The 12,500-nt window shown below is 36.2% G+C and overlaps 1 protein-coding gene across 1 annotated transcript in view; it reads right to left on the bottom strand.

Annotated features, from left to right (window-relative positions):
* Nucleotides 1-12,500, bottom strand: part of LOC136825972 (5-exo-hydroxycamphor dehydrogenase-like) — a 24,708-nt gene that overhangs the window by 11,992 nt on the left and 216 nt on the right. The window contains exons 2-3 of the mRNA XM_067082833.1: nucleotides 11,773-11,855; nucleotides 2,936-3,089 (exon numbers count right to left, since the gene is read on the bottom strand). Of these exons, the coding sequence (XP_066938934.1) occupies nucleotides 2,936-3,089; nucleotides 11,773-11,855 (237 nt within the window). The remainder of the gene's footprint in view (nucleotides 1-2,935; nucleotides 3,090-11,772; nucleotides 11,856-12,500) is intronic.

The following is a 12,500-nucleotide window of genomic DNA, read 5'->3' as shown; positions in this document are numbered from 1 at the left end:
ATATATATATATTCATATATATATATATATATATATATGGAGAGGTAGAGAGAGGAATTGTATATATATTTATATGTATAATATCAGTTCAGCCATATCAGTTCAGCAGGTGTCTCCTCCTCCTAATCAGACTCTTATCGATGAAGTGGGATTAATAACAGATAGTTTATATTGGTTCAACTCTTATCAGCCATACAGCCGTTGATGAGTCATGCAGTGGGTCTCTCTCATATCAGTTTGGAGCTTTGGCACCTTTTACCCTACTATATAATTTTTTTATAAATGCATGTTATTTTCTTCAGCAAAAATATAATAATAATAATAATAATAATAATAATAATAATAATAATAATAATAATAATAATAATAATAACTGAGGACGCCAAGTGACACCCTTCTTGAGGACTCCAAATGTTCAGGATGCCAGGATGCCAAATGGCACCTTTTACCCTACTACATAATTTTTTTATATATGCATGTTATTTTCTCTAGCAAAAATATAAAAATAAAATAAATAATAATAATAATGATAAAAATAATAATTCAGGACGCCAAATGACACCCTTTCTTGAGGACACCAAATGTTCAGGACGCCAAATGGCACCTTTTACCCTACTTACTACATCATTTTTTTATATATGCATGTTATTTTCTTCAGCAAAAATATAAAAATAAAATAGATAAATAATAATAATAATAATAATAATAATAATAATAATAATAATAATAATAATAATAATAATAATAATAATAACTGAGGACGCCAAATGACACCCTTTCTTGAGGACGCCAAATGTTCAGGACGCCAAATGGCACCTTTTACCCTACTTACTACATAATTTTTTTTATATATATGCATGTTATTTTCTTCAGCAAAAATATAAAAATAAGATAAATAATAATAATAATAATATTAATAATAATAATTGAGGACGCCAAACGTTCAGGACGCCAGGATGCCAAATTGCACCTTTTACCCTACTTTTATATATATATATATATATATATATATATATATATATATATATATATATATATATATATATATATATATATATATATATATATATATATATCATTAGGTAAAACTTGTTTTCTGAGACAATTTTTATCGAGATGACTGACATTTAATGCAGAGACTCTTTCCGGATCGATATCTTATATTTGCTTATACGCACAAATACATCAGCACATACACACATATAATATACACATATATATATATATATATATATATATATATATATATATATATATATGTGTGTGTGTGTGTGTGTGTGTGTGTGTGTGTGTATAAAATTTCTTTAATTTTCTATCCACTGATTTAATCATATAGTTCCACATTACACGATACATGCTTAAAATAAAATATAAAGAAAAAAGATCAAATACTGCATCCATAAAAAAAAAAAACACGGTAAGACCCTTCAAGGCAAGTCTGCTGCTGCAATAAATTTCTGATCCTTTTCCAGTCAAGTTCTTACAAGCTTTTCTATGTTCATCTTTCCCTTTCTTTTTCGTCATGGTGAATCCTTAAACTGCTCTCTTGTGTAAAGGCCACACTTCTGGTTTCATATCTCACCCAAAGCTTGCCTCTCCAGTCTTACCCTCTCTTATCCTATTCCTTCCCAGTTTTTTTTTTTTTTTATAATTTCCATAATATTTTGGCATCCTTGAAGATCAGGATATTGTTTGGACCTGATCGTGTTTTTCCAGAGGCTCATGCAACCTTGGGTCGCTTTCTTCTTGTGTCATTAAATCCTGCACTTGTTTTTCTTAGAAACAGGCATTAGTTCAGGCCCTTCTAAAGATAACTGAATAATCTACTATCTTCAGATACTTATCATTTTCTTATATACTTCATTTTTTCTAGGTCACTTGTATGGATTTCATAAAGAGAGAGATCTATATACATTGACCATCATTCCTGTCTCACTGATGTTTTGTCCTGTCCTCTGCAGTCTGTAGAGGCGTATTCGTTGCTCTTGACGTCACAGACATCCGGCCGACTGTAGCAAACAGTTCCATTAGTTAAGCTTCCCGTTGATGCCTTTACTCCTTCCCTATCCAAAATTTTTTCTTGCTTTTTTGCCTCAATGCTTTGTATCCGCTGGTGTCGGCAGCATAACATCTGCTTCGTTCCCCATCTCTAGTGGTGTTCCTCAGGGTATTGTTTTCTCACACAGACACACTTTACTGAATCTGTATCAGTTACCTTCTTCTATCTATCTCTTTCCTGTTCAAACTTTTGCTCATGGCTCACACCTCCATATTTCTTCTTCCTTTGCCTCAGTCATCTTTCTGCTGCTATCAGCACTGATCTCGAGAGTATTAGTCAAGTGGGGCCCTGCAATTTAAGGGAGTCAATGCTTCCAAAATGCGGTGTCCATCAGTCCATATTCTCTTCTATCCAGTTCTGTAAGAATTTTTGAAGTAGCTCAGGCTACTTCAAGCTAACTTTGAAAAGATCATAATATTATAGTTCAAACTGATACATCAGGTATTAAGAAATTATGTGAAATTAGGTGCTTCATTTAGATGCCATAAGTTCTCCTATTCAAAGTTTTTAAATTTGTTTTTAATGGCCCTAACCAACCATGTTTGGAAAACTGTTCTTATATTTCAGGTGGCTGACCATTCGTCTCCCTTCTCAGTTGGCTTGAAATACTGGCATTTCGTTTCATTAGTGACTCTACGCTCTCACTTCTTTTCTTTGATCTCATTCTCTTCATTGTCTTTACTGCCAAGGTTTAGAATTCGCTTTCTAGTTCTCTTCTTCCTGACTCTTATATCTTATCATTCTTCAAGACAGAGGTCTATCACTTCCTCCTGGTTTGGGTCCCACCCTGAGTTAGTTAATGGCATCTAAATTGCCGTCCCATTAGCCTTTGTATCTAAAGGGAAAAGAATAACAAAATTTCATATCACTACTGACCTTAACTAGATTTTCACACTTATTGGAAAGACCCAAAGAGCAGAACTGACAATTGTCGCAGGACGCACAAATGGCCCAGGTGACTTTGTCTCCTTCTTGCACATCCGGGCGACTCGATTTCACTACCACGCCGCATCCCTCGTGGCCAAGGACGCTGGAAGCAAGGGATACAATCATAATCCTACAAGGACGCTGGAAAAAATGAATTTAATTTTATGATTTAATGATGGGACTTTTACTCATAAAATTCCTATTCATGAGGAAAATATAGGCGTCATATTTTGCCACAGACATACTAACATGGCATACTGCATGATAACATAAGGATACATTTATGTAGGTATGCACAGACATGCTCATCTTTTAAATCTTTAACGTCTCAAGCGCATTTACCTAGAAAATTTTGTGAAGAGGAGTGTTTTAACAGTCAGTTAATTTCTTGAAGTAAAGTGAAAGAAAAAATTAAACTTCTCCAGAAATGTTTGCATTCTTAAAATGCAAAGGATTTGAAAATGGTTAGCGTTGACTATGATGGAGTCGTTACTATCAGCTAGAAGCCTAAGGAAGACGGTACGTTATGGAGTCTAGCAACAATATCAGAAACAGGAGGTTCCCAAACATCGTGGCATCATAGAAACAGAAATTAGAGAGCGTAAAGAGATAAGGAGACCAAGAAAGTGCTAGATAGTTAAAACTGAAGAGGTGCTGGAACAGGACTGGCATATCCACAAAATGTGAGAAAATGCAGGGTATGGTTGAGATGCACAGCTTGCGGAAGGACCTCTGTCAAATCATGAGAAGCAGCAGATGCTGTGGAGGTTTCTGCACCATCTTCCTGCACCGGAAGGATAAAAGTGCAATGTCTGGCTTTTCCCCGGGGCCACTTAGGGAAAAGAACCTGCCAGTGAAAAAGATGAACAGAAATTTGCCTTATTCTTTCTTTTTTGGGTTCTGCAAACAGGGGCGTCATTTCAGATTTTTGTTGGTCGGGGGGGTGGGGGGGGGGGTAAAGATGGTTTGGCGAACGAAGCGAGCCTAACTAGCTGGGTTTTTTTTTTTGAGCTATTTTATGTGCTTTTCGATGCCACATGAGCAAGATATTTCAGCAAAATAGGCAGACAAACAAACATTGTGTGTGATAGATAGATAGATAGATAGATAGATAGATAGATAGATAGATAGATAGATAGATAGACAGGTAGATAGGCAGATAGACAGATAGATAGATAGATATAACTTAATGTGGTGAAACATTTGAATTTCGGTAGGAATAATGGAAAACCAGCTGCTGTTACTTGGGGCTTGGGGGTGTGAGGAGGCAAGTTGAGGCTTGGGCGGGGCAACTTGAGTCTTGGGGGAGCCAGTTGCCTCCCCAGCCCCCCCCCCCATGACGCCCCTGTCTGCAACCTTTTCTTGAGACGAAATTTATTAGGCTTTATTATTTGTTAAAGCTCGTTTCCCATTTTTACTTAACAAGTAAGCCCACATATGGATGTGGTGAAAATCAATGTAAGGGATAGTGTTGTTTGTATGATGGAATCGTTTCAAGAGTTACGTAATGACAAATAAACAGTTCAGCACGTAATGAAGACTAGGCTCCCTGATCTCGCCAGATAAGTAATCTAACATCATGAGAGATAAAACTTTCCTTTAATAATGTCAGAGCATCCATTATCTGGTGGGAGAAATGATAATCGATTATCATTAAAAAATACTTGAAGGGTAATCGAGTTTGCTCGAAAGGATAGTCTACTAATGTCCTGATCAGTCCCAGACATTAAAGAAGATAAAAGTAAAAAAGAGGAAAAACCAAATAGTGACCGAATAGATTAACGATCAAATTACTACTCTTGAAAAAATGACTGCGAGAGAAGGGGTTATATCTCCTGATCTCTTGCAGAAACTTTACATATCAGGTGATGCTTGTTTAGTTTATGTGGCGTGTGAATTCTGGTTTTATTAGCCATACAACAAAACCTTTTATCTTATGTCGACTATCCAGGCTCTATCACTCCTTCTACATATCTCAACGGCTTCAATTCAACCCTGTTTCTTTCATGTAACAGAAGACAATTGACCCAATAATCCCATCCTATATTCCAGATTTCACTTTTGTAGATACTACTCTTCTCTCCTATATGTTCTGCACGGCTCCTGCTACCTTTCATACATCACCTGTCAGAGAACCACTTTACACTACAGTTACCTAAAATGTCTCAAGGAATTAACATCTGTTTGTCCACCGTCCCTAAAAATATTTAATGTTTCAGTATCCTGAAAATTGTAATTTACCCTTATAACCTTTTCTTACGCCCTGTCACTTTCAAATTCGTTCACCCGTTCTAGCAGTTTCTCTGCACAGTCTCCAATCAACACCGTACTATCTGCAATCTTCCGCCACTGGTCTTACCCCACGACTTTGAACCTACATCTATTCTAATTACTCCCTGGCATCTTGCAACGGGCCCTCCATATGTATATTATTATTATTATTATTATTATTATTATTATTATTATTATTATTATTATTATTATTATTATTATTATTATATTTCAGCCGATGAAATCCATTCACATGGAACAAGCCCACAGGGGCTATTGGCTTGAAATTCAAGCTTCGAAAGAATGTTGTTTCAACCTTCCACCGCAGATCCCACACTGCAGCAGTAACTGACCATGGTACAGAGCCAGTGATTTTTCATCACCCTGGGGGAGACGTGAACCCGCGACGTCTGAGTGGCATGCCACGACACTAACCACTATACCGGCCAACTATGTTAATATCAAAATCGATACACCTTTGTTCAGATATACTTTTACAACATGCCAGTCATTATTCCTTTTTCTTATGCCCCTATATCCTTAAACACTCCCAGGCGGCTCTGTGGTCACATCCTTGAATTTTTTCATACCCCGCGGGGGTCTTAAACCATGGTCCATTAATTATCCATCACCTCCTTTTATGCTATTCTCACTTCTTTACCAAATTTATATATTTGTCTTAATAATATTTATCGCCATATTTTCAACTATTCCCCTCCAAACAAAACTTATGTCTATTACCATTTCTGCTTTAACTAGTCAATGATCAGATATGCTTCTCGCCAATCAGCTCTCATTAATGTATTCATGAGCTTTCTCTTCTCTCTCTCTCTCTCTCTATATATATATATATATATATATATATATATATATATATATATATATGTATATATATATATATATATATATATATATATATATATATTTATATACAGTATATGTATATATATCTGTGTGTATATATATATATATATATATATATATATATATATATATATATATATATATATATATATATATATATGTTATCAAGACAAGTACCTTTGATAGTAAAGGAGTGAGGATATTACATGAAAAAGAAGATGGATAATTATGTATATTTCATCACAAGTACATAGAGTTTTCTCTCGTATACCTTTAATGAAGAGGGCGAGCGGTATCATGACATAGAGAATAAATTACAGGATTCGGTTGAAACCCATTAGCTCGGGAGGCTAAAAGGATCAGCTTAAATAAAAGTCAGAGTTCATGGAAAATATTTCAAAAGGTTGGAGGGAACTCATGCTTGCATTGCCAGCTGACATTCTTACTTTAAAGCGTCAAACCTCTAATTAAATTACAATGGCTATTATTGCATCTATTGGTTTTCTATTGAAATTGGACGCAAAGTCGAGAGCTCAAGTGTTCCCGTGATCAGAGTGGGAGTGGAATTTCTGTCACAATTCTGTGTTCCCCGATACATGAGAACTAATTCTAAAATGACCTTGCTTCCTTAGAACAAATGGACGGTCTCTGTATAAGAATTGAAAATATGACAAGTGACAAATTTCCCGCTGCAAACTGAACGGTTTCCTGTCTTCAAGAGATAAATATCAGTCTCCAGTGGGAGCACTGAATGTCTTAAAGAAAACTGTGAGAAAATCGTTTGATGGTTACAATTGCGAGTAGTCCAAATATGTCTGATTAATCTACCATAAATCTACTTTTGTCCTCTACACTGAAAGACATCATCTGACAACACCTCTACACTGAAAGACATCATCTGACAACACATAATATTTAGGGTATATTTCTTGTTAGACACAAGTACACGATACATTTCTCGTGGGACAAAAATACTTGACGCATTTCTCGTGAGACACAAATACACGATATATTTCTCGTGGGACACAAATACACGATGCGCTTTTTATGGGACATAAGTACACGATATATTTCTCGTGGGACCCAAACACACGATGTATTTTTTGTGGGACACAAATACACGATACATTTTTGTGGGACAAATATACGATATATTTTTGGTGGGACACAAATACACGATATATTTCTCGTGGGACCCAAACACACGATGTATTTTTTGTGGGACACAAATACACGATACATTTTTGTGGGACAAATACACGATATATTTTTGGTGGGACACAAATACATGATATATTTCTCGTGGGACACAAATACTTGACGCATTTCTCGTGAGACACAAATACACGATATATTTCTCGTGGGACACAAATACACGATGTGTTTTTTGTGGGACGTAAATACACGATGTGTTTTTTGTGGGACACAAATACACGATATATTTTTGGGGGACACAAATACAAGATATATTTCTGGTGGGACACAAATACACGATATATTTCTCGTGGGACACAAATACTTGACGCATTTCTCGTGAGACACAAATACACGATATATTTCTCGTGGGAAACAAATACACGATGTGTTTTTTGTGGGACATAAATACACGATGTGTTTTTTGTGGGACACAAATACACGATATATTTTTGGGGGACACAAATACACTATATAGTTCTGGTGGGACACAAATACATTTCTCGTGGAACACAAATACACGATATATTTCTCGTGGAACCCAAATACACGATGTATTTTTTGTGGGACATAAATAAACGATGTGTTTTTTGTGGGACACAAATACACGATATATTTTTGGGGGACACAAATACACGACATATTTCTGGTGGGACACAAATAAACGATATATTTCTCGTGGGACACAAATACACGATACATTTCTCGTAAGACACAAATAAACAATACATTTCTCGTGGGACACAAATACACGATACATTTCTCGTGGGACACAAATACACGATATATTTCTCGTGGGACACAAATACACGATACATTTCTCGAGAGACACAAATACACGATATATTTCTTGTGGGACATAAATACACAATATATTTCTCGTGAGACACAAATCCACAATACATTTCTCTTGGGGCACAATACACGATACATTTCTTGTGGGACTCAAATACACAATATAATTCTCGTGGGACACAAATACACAATGTATTTCTCGTGGGACACAAATACACGATGCATTTCTTGTGGGACACAAATACACAATATATTTCTCGTGGGACATAAATACACAATATATTTCTCGTGAGACACAAATACACGATACAGTTCTTGTGGGACAGAAATACACAATACATTTCTCGTGAGGCACAAATACACAATATATTTCTCGTGGGACATAAATCCACAATATATTTCTCGTGAGACACAAATACACAATATATTTCTTGTGGGACAGAAATAGCCTACACGATACATTTCTCGTGAGACACAAATGCTCAATACATTTCTCGTGGTACAAAAAAACAGAATATATTTCTCGCGGGACACAAATATACGATAAATTTCTCGTGGGACATAAATACACGATACATTTCTGGTGGGACATAAATACACAATATATTTCTTGTGGGACACAAATACACGATATACTGTATTTCTTATGGGACAGAAATACATCGGACGTCATCAAAGTGTGGTTTGGACGTTAAGCCACCGTAATGGGGATGGTGATCTAGTCTCAGCTAGACTTCTGTCAGATGAAAATAAAACAGACTAATTGTTGTTTGTCCGAAAACACGAATCCCTCAATTACAGACGCTATCAATTTTACGTGAGGGACAGATTCCAAGGATTTAGACGCATGGTTGAAAGGCTTGTAGTGATAAATTGCAGAAAGGTTAACTGGTACGAGAGAGAGAGAGAGAGAGAGAGAGAGAGAGAGAGAGAGAGAGAGAGAGAGAGAATGGTTCAATTACTCTAATGCGTCGCCACTGGATGGTTGACCAATAAGAGAAGTTCAGAAGCCATCGACTTAAAGGCCTCTTGAACATTCATAGGAGAGCAACCTCATATATATATATATATATATATATATATATATATATATATATATATATATATATATATATATATATATATATATATATGTATGTATGTATGTATGTATGCATATACATACATACATATAATAAAAACCACAGGGGATGAAAAGCGGTTGTAAATCCGACAGGTTTCGGCTTTACTGCTAAACCATTTTCAGTCGTCTGAAAATGGCTTAGCAATAAATCCGAAACCGTTCAGGGTTTACAACCAGTTTTCATTTTTCCTTGTGGTTTTTGGGTGTATAAATCACGCTTCAAATGGTTCATAATCATATATATACTTATCTAAAATTTTTAAGATGTTCTCTGTCTGCTCAGATTGATTAGTAAGGGAAGAGCAATGTGGTTTTACACCAGTGAGTGTGTGGTTAGCTGTGAAAAGCGTATAAAAAATTGGAGAAACTTAATTCAGTGTGCATACATGGACCTGGACCTTATGACATTTCCATATATGAAAAAGTGGAGGGTGCAGAGGCTAAATGGAATAAGGTATATGTCAGCAAGATTAAAAGTTTTACGATGAAAGCGAATCCTGAGTCAGAATACGTGGGCAAGGGAGTGTCTAAACATGTGTATAAAATAGTTCTTAGAAGATGGCCTGTGAAATTTCCATAGTACCTCAGTATTCTATGAAAGGAGTGACAAGAGAAGTTCTGAAAGGGACAGAATATGTAGGCACCAGCGTTTGGGATTTGAAAGCTGTTTGTGAATGATAAGAGTGATTGAGTCTGAGGAGATGGAGTAAAGAATGTTATACAAAGTAACGAGAGAATAGAAGTGCTGACTTTGGTAAGCATTTAGCAGGAAATGTTGCGGACGATGGTAGGATGAGAGAGAAAGTGAGTCACAGAGTGGAAGCTTAGTATAAGGAAGAAGCAAAAGTTCTACAAAAGGTTTGGAGGAGAAGGTGAGTGTGTATTGAGGTTAACGTTAGAATGTAAGAAGATGAAATCTGAAAAAAATGAATAAACTTATGGAGGAGGCGAATGAGATGAACTATCAGAGTGTAACATTTAGGGCTATAGAGGGTTGTCAGGGTGAGAAATTTAGAAATGCGAGGCTTCTTTAAGAAAGATGATATAATTGAAAAGATGATTAGTGTAAGTTAAGTATACCTTAGTTTAACCAGGCCACTGAGCTGATTAGCAGCTCTCCTACGGCTGGCCCGAAGGATTTGACTTATTTTACGTGACTAAGACCCAATTGGTTACCTAGCAGCGGGACCTACAGCTTATCGTGGAATCCGAACCGCATTATACCGAGAAATGAATTTCTATCACCAGAAATAAATTCCTCTAATTCTTCATTGGCCGGCCGGAGATTCGAACGCTGGCCCAGCAGTGTGCTAGCCGAGAACTATACCGACCTGGCCAACGAGGAACTATGATTAGTGTATTGTCTGTTCTCTAGAGTTCCTTTGTGACCAATGTGACCTAAGTTTACAGTGGGATTAATTTGCATTACAGCTTGCGGATCTTTCCTAGATAGTGACCCCACGGGTTTTAACCCGGTATTTATCCACCTCTGTGGCGTGGTTAGTACAAGCCCGTTGGGGATTACCGTAAAAAAGACTGCAAATATCATAAAGATAATGACCCCCAAGAAATATTAGTCCTAGATAACGACCCCGAATTTTATTGGGATCACTATCTAGGAAAGATCCCAGCTTGCGAATAACATGTCACTTCTAATCTATACTTCAGGAAGACCGAACTGTCATCCGCAAACTTTTAAACATTGCTTATTGGATAACTAGGAGATGTAGAAGTGGGTTATCGGTATTATCGGTAACAGTAGCATAAGAAGATAAGTCACTTTCTTAGATGTCAACAGTCTCAGGTATTCGATAGCGAAGATGTTATATTCTTGGAATCAAGGGTCTGAGGAGACGCTGATATGGCCGGATCATCTTAGATATGATCCTGACATAGACGACTGAGAGAGACACCAAAAACAACGCGGGAAAAGAAATCAACGATAATATGATACAGATATTTCCTGAACAGAAAGTCCTTACTAACAAATAGAGGAGAGAGAGAGAGAGAGAGAGAGAGAGAGAGAGAGAGAGTTCCCTTATTTTTTAGATATTTCTCATATAAGCAGATGGTGTTTAAAAAAAGATATAAAAAATGATTTAAGTCTTTAGGTTCTCAAAAACAAACGGGGTCGGATTCTTTGAATTTCCCAAGATGCAAAACCGTAGAAGCAAGTGAATGAAAGTAGCCTCTTCCTTTAGCATAAAAGTCTAAATTAGCACGTGATTAAAGAAAATAGCATGTGACTGAAAAAATAAATGTTGAGATAATAGACAACAAATATTATTGTTCGTTATTAAGTTTTTCATTATACTAAATATGTTGTAGCTCCCTCAAACTGCGATCAAAGGAATGGAATAAATGAGGACCTTTGACAGAATAATTCAATTTTAGGCACAAGAACTGAAGAAGTGATACACAACGTGTCAACAGACACGCACGAACAATAGTTGTTGACTTGATTGTATACAACAAGTGACGCAAGAAATAAAAATTTAATTTTGAGATGCTAAAACAAAACGGAAGTTGAATAACTAACCAAGGGTTTGGAGTCGTCCTTTGTCCCACCAACGTGTGAATGTCGGAACCGCAGATTGTGGCGAGCTCTATCGATAACAGCACCTGGAAAAGCAGTTGTATCAAACTGACTGACGTTGCAATTTAGCGAATGCCAGAAGTTCGTTAGATAATAACCACTAATAACCACTCAAACTGACTAAAAGTTTTATTAGTTAAAAGATACAAATTGGGTCGATTAACCAATGTATATGACGTACAGAAACCCACACTGTGTTTCCCCTTTCAGTCCCTCTGTACTCTATCTTACTTTCTCAATTTTATTTTTTGCTAAAGTATGAAACACATATAGATCATTTTTCACTTGTGTTTTGTCATTACAGAATAGAATATTTCCTTTACATAACATTTTTTGTGTGCGAAGACCTGGAAAAGTACTTCGTTTACCTTAAATCTTTCAAGAAATGAAAACTCATCCTAAGCCTGCAGGTAACACATCATATCCACTTCTAGAAAGCTATGGTAATTTGCTTATTGTCAGTAAAATTTTAATCCAGCTTTCATCAAGAATTCTTCTACTTTCATGAGAATGCGAGTGACAAAGAGACGGTATACAATGACTAACCAGAGTACTTGTGTTAACAATTAAAGCTAAAAGATTTCTCTCCTTGTCTGAGAGCTTCAACAGCTTCTAAAACCTTACCGCTTTCATTCGGCTGGACCAAGTAGGGGTGTTAAATTAGCCTTCCT

The sequence above is a fragment of the Macrobrachium rosenbergii genome, chromosome 40, assembly GCF_040412425.1.
Source record: "Macrobrachium rosenbergii isolate ZJJX-2024 chromosome 40, ASM4041242v1, whole genome shotgun sequence".
Lineage (NCBI taxonomy): Eukaryota > Metazoa > Arthropoda > Malacostraca > Decapoda > Palaemonidae > Macrobrachium > Macrobrachium rosenbergii.
The sequence above is the reverse complement of the archived record's forward strand: the minus strand, read 5'-3'. Positions and strand labels throughout refer to the sequence as shown.